The 15,252-nt window shown below is 47.5% G+C and overlaps 1 protein-coding gene across 2 annotated transcripts; it reads left to right on the forward strand.

The window, feature by feature from the left end:
• Window positions 1-2,836: 2,836 nt before the first annotated feature.
• SLC22A17 (solute carrier family 22 member 17) lies at window positions 2,837-9,167 on the forward strand. 2 transcript variants are annotated; one of them, XR_005650388.1, is made up of 9 exons: window positions 2,837-3,122; window positions 3,296-3,805; window positions 3,897-4,000; window positions 6,108-6,262; window positions 6,824-6,989; window positions 7,187-7,610; window positions 7,763-7,980; window positions 8,273-8,384; window positions 8,534-9,167. XR_005650388.1 is itself a non-coding variant. In XM_039851358.1 (8 exons), the coding sequence occupies exons 3-8, from the start codon at window positions 6,730-6,732 to the stop codon at window positions 8,820-8,822; spliced, it is 1,131 nt and encodes a 376-aa protein (XP_039707292.1). In that variant the 5' UTR covers window positions 3,769-3,805; window positions 3,897-4,000; window positions 6,108-6,729; the 3' UTR covers window positions 8,823-9,167. The 2 variants fall into 2 exon arrangements, 1 of the variants encoding a protein (XP_039707292.1); XM_039851358.1 differs by lacking the exon at window positions 2,837-3,122 and having other exon boundaries at window positions 3,769-3,805; window positions 6,108-6,989; window positions 7,187-7,332; window positions 7,505-7,610.
• Window positions 9,168-15,252: the final 6,085 nt, after the last annotated feature.

The following is a 15,252-nucleotide window of genomic DNA, read 5'->3' on the forward strand; positions in this document are numbered from 1 at the left end:
ATATCTGAGCTGAGACCCCAAGGATGAGAGAATCCAGAAGAATCTGAGAACTAGCATCCCTGGAAGACGGACACTGATTACTCTCCTCCAAGACTTCATTGTCAAATGATGTTAGAGAGGTGCACTTGTGGAGAGGCTGGCCACATGAGGGCCTTCAAAGGTGCTGTGCTGAAGAGGTCACCCCAGCTATCCTCAGCTTTGTGCCACGAGTTAGCTCTGGCTTTCTGGAGAGTGCTGCCAGCTGGCCTGGGAACTCTTTCTTTCCCTTAGGTTAACCCAAGAGGGCCTAGCTTAAACTCCCTTTCCCAGGCTTCCTGCTGACCATCATTCTGAACACCATCTTTTAGAGGAGCTAAGGTGCTGATGGATGCAGTGTGCTGGAAGTCCATGGTCCTCAGGGCTTTGGTGAAACAATGAGCCATGGCTTAGATGGGGAATCACTCTAGCCATTTTCCTAGAGGGAAGAAGTTGAAGCCACAGGTGTATTGCTTCGGTTCTGCTCCTCCAAGATGATTCCCGGGTACAGTGATGGGCACCCCAAACTTTAATAGTGATCCTAGTGTTTTGGCATCCCCTATGCATTTGCCTTCTTTATTATGGGTTTCTTTTTCTTCATTTCACTCTCAAAAGAAAACTCATTTCCAGATTCCAGGTCCACCAAAATTCACCCCTGTGTTGAAGACATAACAGAAGGCTTCCTCCATCATCTTTGGGGAAATATTTTAAGAGTCAGCCTGGAATTAGAGTCAGAGGTCTCAGTGCAAGTCCCAGAACCGCCATGTACCTGTGTGTCTGTAGGTAAACCCTGACAGTCCCTCTGAGTCCCGGGTTCATCTCATAGGAGGTTGGCCCTAACAAAATAACGCATATAAACAGCCCAGCACCACAAAATTAAGAGATTATTATTCCAGGACAGACACAAGGATACAGATAAATCTCCAAGGAATATTGGCCGTGACAGCATCCCACAGAGATGCTGAAATGGGGCGGGGCGGGGGAATAGTGAGAGGCTGCTAAATGCTTTAGAAGAGTTTCCCAAGTTTGGAAAATTTTTGAACAGAGGAGATAAATTAGAAGCATGGTTCGGTGGAGAGAAGAGGGCGTAGAATTCCTGGATGAGACTGACAGGACACTCCTTTCCAGCCCTTACCTGAGATTAAAGATTGAAATACCAAATCTCTTGGAATGAGGTATCAAATCTCTTGGAGAAGTGTGTCTCTAACTTTAATGTATATACACCTGGGGATCTGCATTTCTAACAAGCATCTGAGTGATGTGGGTACTGCTGGTCTGTAAATCACACTTTAAGTAGCAATTCTAGGAGTTAGGGAAGGCTTTTCTTTAAGGCCAATATGCTTCCACTGATAGTTGAAGAATTAGAAGAACTTGACTAAAGGGGAGGAAAAGCCTAGGCACAAAAACCAGCTTGTTCTTTTTCAAAGGTTGCATGGCATTGAAAAAAGAAAAAAAAAAAAAAAAAAAAGGCCAGTGTGATTTCAGTGCAGAGAGTTTGAAAAGTGAGATGGAGCTGTAGAGAGCATGGGGCCAGGCATGCAGGACCATGTATGAGGTGTCTAAAATATTACTATCTACCTTAATAGTGAAGAGAAGCCACCGAAGGCTGTTAGGCAGGAAAGAGACATGAATAGATCTGCATTTTGAAAAGATCATTCCATCTGCACTATACGTAACAGATGGGAGAAGGGAATGGACACAGAGCACCAGTTAGGAATTAGGAAGCTAAAGCAGTCTGTGCAACAGGTCGCTTGATTCATGGTGGTAGAGATGAAGAGAAGTGGAATATCAGAGAACTATATAAGAAGTAAAATGGACAGGAATTTGTAAAGAATTTAATGTGGGGGTAAGAAAGAGGGCACTCTAAGGGCTGTCATCCGAGCATCTGGCCACAATTGGATGATGAGGGTGCCATTCACTGAGGAAAGAAGCAATAGGGGATAACCAGGTTACAGGGGGAAGAGCATGAGTTTGGTCTTAGACACATTGAGTCTGAGGTCCCTATGAGTCATCCACGGTAAGAGGTCAAAGAAGAGGTGGCTTGGAGGATGTGAGTCTCAGAAGAGAGGTGGCAGCTGGAGATGTAAATCTGTCAACTCGTTTGTATTGGTTTAATTGTTTATATTGAAGGTGGAGCTACGGGCATTGGTGAGATCTCCTAGATGAGAGCAAATCTAGGACTAAGCCTCTGAGGATCACAGACACTGAGTGAGGAAAAGAAGGATGAGACTGCAGTGGAGAAAGGAGGAGCAAGAGAAAGAAAACCAGGAAAGTGCGGGACTTAGCAGCCAAGGAAGAAAGTGTTTAGAGGAAAGGGTGGTCGATAGTGCCAAATACTGTTGAGAAATGATGGAGACTCAACCAGAGAGGGGGTGGTGAAACCTAGAGAAGTCTTGTGGAGGAGTTTAGCCCACAGTGCCCACCCAGCTCTCCATTTGCATACCCTGTACTGTAATTACCAGTATGCACGTCTGTCTCCCCAATAAGCTGCTCCAAGGTGAGTCTTGTCCATTCTCTTATCTCCAAAGCCTAGCACAAGGCCAGGCACAGAGTGGAGCTTCATCAATTTTACTGATGAATGAGTGAGTGAATGGATGGATGGGTGGATGGATGATGAGGAAGAATTGGAAGCAAAGAAGGAATCTCGGGCATATGCCTAGGCTAGCTACTATCCTTCAGCTTTTTTTCCTTTTTACCGCAATGGCCCGCAGACCCAGGGAACAGAGACAGAGCCCCATCCCCTCCCTCCCCTGGGCCCTGGCCCCCCTTTCTCTCTCTGACGAAGAGTCTGGACCGAAGGTTCTGCTGACGTGGGAAGGGGAGGAGAGTCTGGAGGAAGAGGAGGGGAAAGCAGCTCAAAGATCGCAGAAACGAAGGAGGCGCCCGCAGCTGCAGAGCTGCAGAGCGGGGTCTCTCTCTGGCCTCTGTGTCCGGGCGCCGGGCGCGCCATTGGACCAAAGGACAGCCTCATCCTTTCGGTGAGGCCCGGCAGGGCCCCTGAGGTCGGCAAGCTGGCTCCCCGGGTGGCCACCGGGACCTCCGAGCCTAATGGCGGGGGCGGCAGCAAAATCGACAGCACTGTAGAGATCTCCCCCAGCCCCAACGGAGTAAGTGCCCGCTCCCCGGAGGCTACGCCATCACCTCTCCGCAGCCGCGCCAAGCACCTGGCGTTTTTCTCCGCGCATCCCTGCTCCCTGACTGCCTTTCTTGCGCGCGCGCCCGCCCTTTTCCCTTGCTCTGAGGTTTTCTTGGATTCACCCTTCTTCTGCTCCCACCCCAGCAGGTTGGGACCCTCGGAGATGCGGTGCCCACGGAGCAGCTGCAGGGTGAGCGGGAGCGCGAACGCGAGCGGGAGGGGGAGGGCGACGCGGGCGGTGACGGGCTGGGCAGCAGCCTGTCGCTAGCCGTGCCCCCCGGCCCCCTCAGCTTCGAGGCGCTGCTCGCCCAGGTGGGGGCGCTGGGCGGGGGCCAGCAGCTGCAGCTTGGCCTCTGCTGCTTGCCCGTGCTCTTTGTGGCTCTGGGCCTGGCCTCGGACCCCATCTTCACGCTGGCGCCCCCACTGCATTGCCACTACGGGGGCTTCGCCCCCAACGCCTCTGGCTGGGAGCAGCCCTCCAACGCTACCGGCGCTGCCGTCGCCAGCGCGGCCCTAGCAGCCAGCGCCGCCAGCCGCGTTGCCACCAGTACGGACCCCTCATGCAGCGGCTTTGCCCCACCGGACTTCAATCACTGCCTCAAGGACTGGGACTACAACGGCCTGCCAGTGCTCACCACCAATGCCATCGGCCAGGTGAGGTGCCGGGTGGGCCGCGGGTCTGGGGAAGGGCTGAGAGCCCGCAGCGTGGGGCCTCACACCCGCTCCCTTCCTCTCATATCCCCAGTGGGACCTGGTGTGTGACCTGGGCTGGCAGGTGATTCTGGAGCAGATCCTCTTCATCTTGGGCTTTGCCTCCGGCTACTTGTTCCTGGGCTACCCCGCGGACAGGTGAGGGCTGCCAGGGACAGGACAAGCAGAGAGGAGAGGGCACTAGGGAGGCTAGCCCAGGCAGCTGGCACAGAAAGAGGCCAAAGAGGACGAGTCGCTGGACTCTGCAGTCTTCTCCAAACTTGTGTTCAATGATATGCAGCTCTACCCTTGTCTCTTCAACTGCATTCCCCATCAAGAAAAACTTCCAAACCTCTTCTGCACAAGGGTTTAACTCCACCCCCATTCCTCATATCCATGGATCAAAGGCCTCATCTCCAAAGGCAATGGCCCCATCCCCATCCCCAAAAATCCTCTCTACAGATTAAAAGTCCTAGCTTCTCTATTGTCCTATCACCACTCACCACCTCCCTCACCATCTTCATAGATTAATAGGCTCATCCCCACTAATAGCCCCATGGACTGTTAGTTCCATCTCAGTGGCCTCATTCCTAAAGATCATTGTCTTAATTCCTAACTATCAAAAGCTGCATTCGCACTCACCAGTACTTAAACTCTACAAACAAATCGCTCTGCCCTTATGGGTCAGTAGTCCAGCCCTCATGGATCGATGACAGCAGCAGTATTCTCCCCCTAGTCCCATCCTCCTGGATCTTCAGTGCTCTCAGATCCTCTCAGACCAAAAGTCCTACTTCCATGAATCAGTGGCCTCATCTCAAAGATCAACAGCTCATCCCTGTCAACCAGTAACTCTCCCCAGGAATCGAAACTCCCATCTCCTCTGATTCTTACACCATCTCCACTGACCATCTCCATGGACTGTTAGACTCATCTCCATTGATCTACAGCCTCAACAAAATGGATTAATAGCTCAACTCCCATGGATCAAAGGCAACCTAACATTCAGTGATCCAGCTCTCTAAAACCAGTATCTACTCTCACTGCCCAGTAGTCACACATCCTTTTGGACAAATGATCCTAAACCTGCAGGTCAATAGCCCACCTTAATGCATTAGTGGCCTCATTCTCATAGACCAGTAGCATTATTCCTATGGAATCATAGTCTCATCCTCTCATCCCCTAAGACCAATAGTTCAGTAGCCTTAGTCTCATTAGCCAATAGTTCATCCCCATGGAAATTTGGCCCCAGTCTATTGGGTCGATAGCTTCACTCTTAGGGATCAGGGCCCCCTTGCCAATAACCAGTGATGCCGATCTTCCTCTCCATAGATCAGTGGTCTTATCCCCGAAGATCACTAGCCTGGCCTCCAGGGATCAGTTAGCCCTGTCTTTAGTGACGCATAGTCAATGACCATCCTTACTGATTATCCCCATGAATTAATAGATTCATCCTCACTGACCAACTGTGTCACCACTATGGACCTCTCATGCAGCGGGTCCACATGGTTCAAGATCCCCACCCCACCCCATGAATCAATGACTCTATCCCCAAAGAGCAGTTGTCCAATCATCAAGATTAGGGATTATCCCCACTGATCAATAGTCCTACCCCATGGATTAATAGCTCCATTTCCATGGATCAGTGGCTCCATCTTCTGGCCAGTGGTCCCCATCCTCACCAACCATCCTTATAGATTGATAGACCCATGCCCCAACCCCATGGGACAATGACCTCATCCCCCAAAGTCAATTACTCAGTCCCCTAAAGTTAATAGCTCCATCTTCACTGACCAGTACTACCCTTATGCACAAATGGCTGATGGCCCCGGCTCCAGAGATCAATTGCTCCAACCTTATATATCAATGACCCCATCTCCTCTGACCAGTCTGAGCAAGATGAGCTCTATCCCCACCGACTTCTATCCCCCAAGGATCAGTGGTTCCAAGTCTCCTAAGCAATATCCTATCCCCTTTTATGGTTGGTCACACTTCCATGGAGAAATGCCCTCGGCTCTGACCAATAGCACCATCCCCGAGAATCAGTGGTCCCATCCTCATAGAACCATAGTTGTGCCCCAGTGCCTAGTTGCCAGATATCACTTACCTGTGGTTCCCTCATCCCTTCCCATCTTCCTTAGCCTCAGTCCAATTCTTGCTCCCAAGGCCTCATCCTCATACCTCCAGCTTTGAAGTAGGCAGCTGGGCCTCATCTAGCAATGCCTCCTGCAGGAAGTCTGGGTGACCAGAGATCCTCCTCGCTTTCCAGGTTTGGCCGTCGTGGGATAGTGCTACTGACCTTGGGACTGGTGGGTCCCTGTGGAGTGGGAGGGGCTGCTGCAGGCTCCTCCACAGGTGTCATGGCACTCCGATTCCTCCTGGGCTTTCTGCTTGCCGGTGTTGACCTTGGTGTCTACCTGATGCGTGAGTGGCACCCTCCAAAAGTTCCCTCGGGGTTTATTCCTGCCTGTCTGCATCCCCAGGCTATTCCCACTGCCTCCTAGGGTCCCCTCAGTCCCTTCTTCAGCCCCAAATTTCAACTATTCAGAATCTCAGCTGTCTTTCTGCCCAGGCCTTTGAAGGATCCAGGGCTCTTGCTTCTCTCCACATGCCTCTCGCTCCACTATCTTTAAGGCCTTCATTGCCCTAGACTTACTGCTGTCAGGAATAGTCTTATTAAAAAAATGAAATCCTGACTAGCCGTGTGACCTTGAACAAGGGTCGATATGAAAGTCAGATAAGGTCTGAAGCAATAAGGCCTGTAAATTGGGAATGCTGAATGCCCACCAGGGACTCTGACCCTCAAGCCCTCCTAGGTTTGAGCAGGAGAGGAGAGAGGACTGAACAATCTCTCCACTCTCTGCCATTCAGAGGTTAGTCTGTGGGAGGCCATGGCTGCAACCTCTGACCTCGCTCTCTGTCCTCCTCCCTCCCTCTCTCTTCTCTCTCATACCTCCTTCCTCCCTGACCCTGCTGTATCTCCAGGCCTGGAGCTGTGCGACCCAACCCAGAGGCTCCGGGTGGCCCTGGCAGGGGAGTTGGTGGGGGTGGGAGGGCACTTCCTGTTCCTGGGCCTGGCCCTTGTCTCTAAGGACTGGCGATTTCTACAGAGAATGATCACCGCTCCCTGCATCCTCTTCCTGTTTTATGGGTCAGTATCACCCTTCACCTGCTCTCTGGCCACTCTCATCTCTCCCTCCAGCCTAGCCCTAGCCTGGAGGCCCCCTCTTCTCCATTGCCCCTTGTCCAGGTCTGCCCCAGCCTCAGCCCCTCAGAGGGGGGGAATTTCTCATCCCTGGGTCAAGAGATGGGAAGCCTCACGGTGCACCCATGCACCCCTGCCCCCAGCTGGCCTGGTCTGTTTCTGGAGTCCGCACGGTGGCTGATAGTGAAGCGACAGATTGAGGAGGCCCAGTCGGTGTTGCGGATCCTGGCTGAGCGGAACCGGCCCCATGGGCAGATGCTGGGAGAGGAGGCCCAGGAGGCCCTGCAGGGTAAGAGACAGGGGTCCCTGCAGATGATCCTTCACATGCACAAGTGACAGTGCCCTCTGCATGGTTGTAGCTATACCACCTTCTCCCAGGGTCCCCACCACCCGTGTGGGAGGACCCTGGGTTCTCAGCTGCTCCTTCTAACAGACAGCTCCTCCCTCTCTCTCTCCCAAAGACCTGGAGAACACCTGCCCTCTCCCTGCAACATCCTCCTTTTCCTTCGCGTCCCTCCTCAACTACCGCAACATCTGGAAAAATCTGCTTATCCTGGGCTTCACCAAGTGAGCCTGGGTATCTGAGCCAAGGGCCAGGCCAGTAGCTGGGATGGGGGCCGGCTGGGTGGAGGCCTTAGGACCCCCACAGAAGGCAGCCAGAGCTGTGGTAGGCTGCAGGAGGGGATGCAGACACCCTTCTTTGCTTTTGACCGTTACAGCTTTATTGCCCATGCCATTCGCCACTGCTACCAGCCTGTGGGAGGAGGAGGCAGCCCATCGGACTTCTACCTGTGCTCCCTGCTGGCCAGCGGCACAGCAGCCCTGGCCTGCGTCTTCCTGGGGGTCACTGTGGACCGATTTGGCCGCCGGGGCATCCTGCTTCTCTTGATGACCCTCACTGGCATTGCGTCCCTGATCCTGTTGGGCCTATGGGATTGTGAGCATCCTCCCTTCCCCATGGTGTTGGCTCAGCAAAGGAACCCCAGCAGAGGTGCCTCAGACAGGCTCAGCCACTGCTTCTCGCACAGACCTCCCAAGACCAAATCAGCCCTTGCCTAGATTTCCAGTCCTCCTCTTGGCCACATACCCTGTCTGATCTCCCAATTAGTTAGTGAATGTTCAGAGCCCACCTAGCTAGAGCCATAGGATCAGGAGCAAGGGGATGAAGCCAGGGGCCAGGCCAAGCATGACCTTCCACCTCCATTCACACCTCCCTCTTGATCCTCTAGATCTGAATGAGGCCGCCATCACCACTTTCTCTGTCCTTGGCCTCTTCTCCTCCCAAGCCGCGGGCATCCTCAGCACCCTCCTTGCTGCTGAAGTCATCCCTACCACTGTCCGGTGAGAGCAGGGGTGTTGCCAAAGGCGGGGCCAGGCTTCCCGGCCTCTTGCCAAGGACAGGGCCTGAGGGATGAAGAAGGGAGGCTGCTGGAGAAGGGTTGGGGCAAGGCCCTCAGCTAGAGGCTGAGTGCCTCCTTCATCTCTCCCAGGGGCCGAGGCCTGGGCCTGATCATGGCACTGGGAGCACTTGGAGGGCTGAGTGGCCCAGCCCAGCGCCTCCACATGGGCCATGGAGCCTTCCTGCAGCATGTGGTGCTGGCGGCCTGTGCCCTCCTCTGCATCCTTAGCATCATGCTTCTGCCGGAGACCAAGCGCAAGCTCCTGCCTGAGGTGCTCCGGGATGGGGAGCTGTGTCGCCGGCCTTCCCTGCTGCGGCAGCCACCCCCTAACCGCTGTGACCATGTCCCACTGCTTGCCACCCCCAACCCTGCCCTCTGAGTGGCCTCTGAGCACCCTGGCAGGAGGCTGGCCTGTACGGAAAGGAGACATAAGGCCTTGGCAAGGAAATCTGGAGGACTGAGTGAGGAAGGCAGGGCCGCCCAGAAGGCTCAGAGACACTTCACGCCAGCCATCAAGGAGAGCTCAGAGGGCTGTGCCTACCCCCATCTCCTCCCTGCTGCTTCGTGTTCACTTCCTTGGCAAGAGTCGGGGGACGGGGAGAGAGCTCCACACTGTAACCCTAGGTCTGGTTTTCATTCTGTGCCCAAAGACATCCTCCCAGACCTCATTCTTTCTTGCTCTATCATTCTGTTTCAATAAAGACATTTTGAATAAATGAGCATACCATAGCCTGGACTTCCCTCCCTTATTTTCCTTCTGACTACCTCCTGGGGAAAGTTTTCTCAGTGAAACCAAAACCAATAACAATATCCCTCCCCGTCCCTGTGCCCCTCCCTCCCACCTCCCACCCTTCCCATGTTAACTCACAGGCAACTACTACCTATTACTGACTGCTCGCTAAGCAGCTAGTACTGGGCTAGGCACTTTACAAACTTCATTTAATCACTTAATCCTTAAGACACTGCAAGGTAAGGTGTTTTGATCAATTAACTTTTGTTGTTGCAAGCCATAAAAACTGACTAATGAACTTAAAAAGGGAATTTATTAGAGGGATGTGGTGAGGAACTAGCAGAATGGAAGAAAAAGCCAATCTAGTCAAAAAGGTCAGAAATCAGAGAGGCCCCCTGGTCCAAGGAGTAGGAACCAGTAATATTTGTGTCAGGGCTTTGCCTGGATGAATGAACTCCATGGGATTCAATCCACTGAAGATTCATTTCCAGAAAGCAAGTGACTGGCTACCTTGAGTAACGTGCCACGCCCACTCATATTACTGGCAACTGGAGAAAGGGAAAGCAATGCCTGAGTGCTGGTAGCAGAACTAGGACTGGATGTTGTTCAGGTAAAACAATGGAGGCCCACCACAGTATTCTTATTTTACAGATGAGAAAACTGACATTCAGAGAGACTCTAACTTGCCCAAGGTTACAAAGCTAATGAGTGACAGAGCTGGGATATGATTAGGTCCAGGAGCTGGAGCTCGTCGTCACCGATGCATACATACTGTGGCTTCCTTCCCAAATACTTCTAATCTTTGGGCATTGTATTTGGAAGCGAGGGGCGAGTCTCTAGGCACTCTGGGAGGAGGCAGTAGGAGACTAGGACTTCCACCTCTGTGTCTGCCTCTCAGACTGGCCCTGGCCTGGCTTTACGACTTTGGGCAAATCTCTTAACCTCCAGCTTCCTTCAATGGTTGCTATGAGGATTACCCACTAGATGGTAAACTCCTTGAGGGCAAGCACTTTGTCTTACTCAACTTTGAAACACCAAAGTCTGACATATGATAGATGTTCAAAAAGTTAATATTTGTTCATTCTTGCAGCAAATGTTCCTGTGCCTGATTTTACAGACCAGTACCATCCTGGATATTTAGGGCATAGGCAATCCTTCAAGGAGCTTAAAATCCACCTAACATTAAGAATATTAATGAGTATGAAGAGAGGCCGGTAGTTTGGCACACGAGAAGACGTCATCCCAGAAGAGAGAGGTAAGACTTCATTCGGAGAAGCAGGAAGCCCTCAGGCAAGGACCTAAGAGACAGGTACAGTGCTCTCAACTCAAAGGATATAGGGAGAGCAAAGCCCTGGGGGTAGGAAAGAATGAGGTGGTTCTGGAGAGAGGGATTTTTAGAAAAAAAATCTTAAGCCAGCCTCCTGCAGAGAAGGACCATCACCCACAGAGCTGCACAGCACCTGTGCTCCTATCTCCTTCCGCTCTGCCAGTCCATGTCTGAGGCCCAAAGCTCTATGAACTAAGCCGTGCTTCTTGGCTCTCAGTAGTAATTATGTTACTAGAGAACTGAGAAGAATCTTTCTCATTTACTCTTTGTAGCTTCCCGAAATAGATATTATTATTTTTATCCTATTTAACTATTGTGAAAACAGTAGTTAAGTGGCAGAGCCTAGGACTCAAACTTAGGCTTTCTGGCTGCTCTCTGCATCAGAGTTCCTTCAGAGTTACACACTCTGCATCACACATTCTGTAGAACAATGTCTTTGGGATTTTAACTGACTCCAATATTGACTTTTTAACTTTGGATAGCTGATAAAACAAGAGATCGTACTCACTGCTGTCTCCAGCGATTCTGTTAGAATCAACAAGAAGGGAGGTAAGAAAGCACTTGCACTTTTTTGGGAAGCGCAAGTAAAGCCAAGGCCTTATTTATATGCTAATGACACTGTCCAATATACACTGAGGAATGGTGTCAAAAAGGCATTTCAAAGAACTTATTCTTTACACACTGCTGGAAAAAAGTCCAGGGGAAGAGTAAAAACACTCAGAAAGCTAGAGCACCTCCTGTAGGAGAGTAAGTGGAAGAGAGCAAGATTCTCTGACTTTGAAGAGGTAAAGACAAAGCAAATGGGAGCCTGCGCGGAGCATCAACGAAGCACAGGAAGATACAGACCCTCATCCCCAAGCAATTCATTCTAGGTGGAAAGGGTCAATGGGTGTACCTAAAAAAAAATCTTAGATCTTGTCAGTTGCTCTAAATTCACCGACCACATGATCTCATTGGATTCTCATCAATAAGCCCATTAAAAAAAAAAAATTAGTATTTTTTAGGCTTTTACTGAAGTTTGGAGAGGTAACTTATTCAAAGTTATGTGACCGGTAAGTAGAGTAGCCAGACCTTAAGAACTGAGAGTCTGCAATCTTCTTATATAATAACAGGTAGAAAATATCTGAACACCATGAAAGAAAGTATTACTTACCCTGTGATATTAAGTTTAGAAGGTACACCAGGAACTTGAAGAGAATTTTCAGGCAAATAAGGAAATGACTATTCCCCTTGGAGAAGTTGTACTGATTGAAACATGAACAGATTTTAGCAATGTTTTCGTGGGAGTCACAACTAAGAGCCATAATGGATTATTGAGGGGAGCACTAACAGGATATACAGGGTACATTTCTAACTTTAAAAGGTTACATAAAATACCATGAAGACCACTCCCATTCCTCTCATTCAGTCAACCTAGCCTGAATTTTTACTTATTATCCACTACTGTCTGCTGCTGCCCCCAGGAGGATACTGTCCTTGCCTGGAAGAGCTCAAAAAACAAGTTATTACAGTCCTGTATGAAAAATGCAGAGAAATGTAAAAAGTGCTGCAGCAGTTGAGGAGGAAAGGATATATTATACTCTATTGGAGATAGTCAAGGAGAGTGAATCAGATAATTAGATTGAAACTTAAAGGAAAACTCTTGAGTTTGCCAGGGACAGAGAGAAGAAACAGCACAAAGCCTAGAAGCATGACAGAACATGGTGTGTGCATTGAGAACAGCAAGTGTTTATTTTAAACATCCATGGAATGAAAGGCGTCTATGAAAAACCCACAGCTAACATCGTATTTATCAGTAAAAGGCTGAAAGCTATCTTTCTAAGATCAGGAACAAGTTCACGATGTCTGCTCTCACCACTTCTATTCAACATTGTACTTGGGGTTCTGGCCAGGAAAATGAGGCAAGAAAATGAAATAAAAAGCACCCGGAATGGAAAAGACAATATAAAATTCTGTATTTTCAGATAACATGATCTTATATAGAGAGAAACCTAAGAAATCCACACACACACACACACACACACACAAATTATAACTAAATAAGTTCAGCAAGGTTACTAAACTTGCAATTGAACTTGCAGGATACAAGATCAATATACAAAAATCAATTGTATTTCTATATAATAGCAATGAACAACCTGAAAACAAAATTAAGAAAACAATTCTATTTAAAATAGCAAAAACCAAAAAAAATTTTAAAAGTTTAAGACTTGTACACTCAAAACTATAAAACATTGTTGAAAGAAATTAAAATGGAAAGACATATTATTTTCATGGACTGAAAGACAATATTGTTAAGATGGAATCCTCCCCCAAACTGATCTACAGATTCAATGTAATCCCTATTAAAATCCCAAGTATCTTTTCTTTTGCAGAAATTGACAAGCTGATTCTAAAATTCACATGGAACTGTAAAAGACCTAGAATAGCTAACCAACCTTGAAAAAGAGTAAAATTGGAAGACTTACACTTTTCATTTTCAAAATTTATTACAAAGCTACAGTAATGAAGACAGTGTGTTCCTGGCATAAGGACAGACATATAGGTCAATGGAATATCAAGACCCCAGAAATAAACCCATATATTTATGGTCAACTGATTTTGTACAAGGGTGCCCAAATCTTTCCATGGGTAAAGAACAGCCCTTTAACAAATGGTTAAAGGCACTAATGTTGGCACTAATGCATATCTATCTGCATGCAGAAGAATGAAGTTGGACCTCTACCTCACACTATACACGATTAATTCAAAAATGGATCAAAGACCTAAATAGAAGAGCTAAAACTATAAAACTCTTAGGAGAAAACACATGTAAATCTTTGTGACTTTCTAGTTCACATCCAGAAAGTGAAAAAACAACTCACAAAATAGGAAAAAATATTTGCAAATCGTATGAATCCGATAAGGGTCTTGTATTCAGAATAACTCTTACAACTCAACAATAAAAAGGCAAATAATACAATTAAAAAAATGGGCAAAGATATGAATAGACATTTCTTCAAAGATGTATAAATGGCCAATAAGCACATGAAAAGACGCTCAACATCACTAATCATTAGAAAAGTGCAAATCAAAAGTATGAGATACCACTTCATACCCACTAGGATGGCTTTTATAAAAAAGATGGACAATAACAAGTTTGGTAAGGATGTGGAGAAATTAGAATCTTCAAATACTGCTGGTTGAAATGTAAGATGCAGCTGCTTTGGAAAAGTTTGGCAGTTCCTCAGAAGGTTAAAACATTTTTACCTTATGACCTAGCAACTCCTCTCCTAGTATATACCCAAGAGAAATTAAAAGGTATGTTCACACAAAAACTTGTACAGATGTTTGTAGCAGTACTATTCCTAAGTCAAAAAATGGAAACCCAGATGTTCATCAACCGATGAATGGATAAACAAAATGTGTATCTACACAATAAAATACTATTCAGCCATAAAAAGGAACAAAGTACTGATATATGCCATATGGACGAATGTTGAAAACATTGTGCTAAGTGAAAGCCAGACACAAAAGGTTTCATATTATGATTCCATTTATATGAAATACTCAGAATAGGTAAATTCACAAAGACAAAATAAATTAGTGGTTGCTAGGGATTGGTGTGGGGGGAATTGGGAGTGTTTACTAATGGGTATCTAATCTCTCTTTAGGTTGATAAAAATGTTCTAAAATTAGGTAATGGTGAGGTTATATACACACACACACACACACGCACACACATATATACACTAAATACCACCGAATTGTACACTTAAAAGGTAGATTTTACAGCATGTGAATTATATCTCAAAAAATAATCCAGAGGTTTTTGGTAAGATGTAAATCAGAGGTATAGCAGCAAACTGACTTTCTTCACCAAAAAGTTTCCTTATTGACTTTTTCTGTAACAAATTCTAGCACCAAAAACAATGCCAGCACTTAAGTAAATGTTTGTTGAATGAATGCTTACCATAGGCATAAAAAAGGGGAAAGAGGCAAGAGAAATTAGCAGGTTTGAAAGATACTTTTAAATTAGGTCATGATTTGAGAAAGGCTATTCATTTAAACTACATATAAAAGAAAGAGAAGCAGTTATATTATTGAAAAAACCCAGCAACTGCTTTTTTCTATTGCTGATGTCAGGTTGGGCAAATGTGCCTGAAAAAGCACTAGACTGTCTTCATTCATTTTGAATCACCCAAAGACCCTCACTCCAAAGAAATCTTGTAGACAGGTGCCCTTCCCACCAATCTCTTCCTTACAGGCATTTCCATCCCACAGAATCCCAATGAGACTAGGCTCATTCCTATCCTTTGGTTAAGAGGGAGCTTATCAGGAGTGATTGACAGAAAAGTAACCAAGCTTTCCCCAATAAAGCAACTTTCTTTCCATGCCACTTCCTCTAAAATCACAGAGGATACAGGTAAAAAGAAACCAGGTCAAGCAAGAAATCTGATTCCCGTTAGGAAATAGCAGGTTTGGGATAAAGGGATCCATCACCCCATTAACATCTTTTAAGCACCTATTAATTGGCTGGTACTGTGAGCTCATACAAAAGCACAATCCATGCCCTAAAAGAGCCTGTAGTCTAGTGGAAGAACTGCAGATGTAATTATTTTAATTGTAAAACCATGAAAACCCCGTTAAGTGCTAAAGATAGGAGCAACTTGCCCCGTATGCAGAAGTGATTCATTCTGATGAGGGAATCAAGAAAGCTTTCCTAACTGTGGTACTTGGTTTATATCTTAAGATTCTGACAGTGTACATGGG

Source organism: Pteropus medius, unplaced genomic scaffold (genome assembly GCF_902729225.1).
Source record: "Pteropus medius unplaced genomic scaffold, Ma_sr-lr_union100, whole genome shotgun sequence".
In the NCBI taxonomy this organism is placed as follows: Eukaryota; Metazoa; Chordata; class Mammalia; order Chiroptera; family Pteropodidae; genus Pteropus; species Pteropus medius.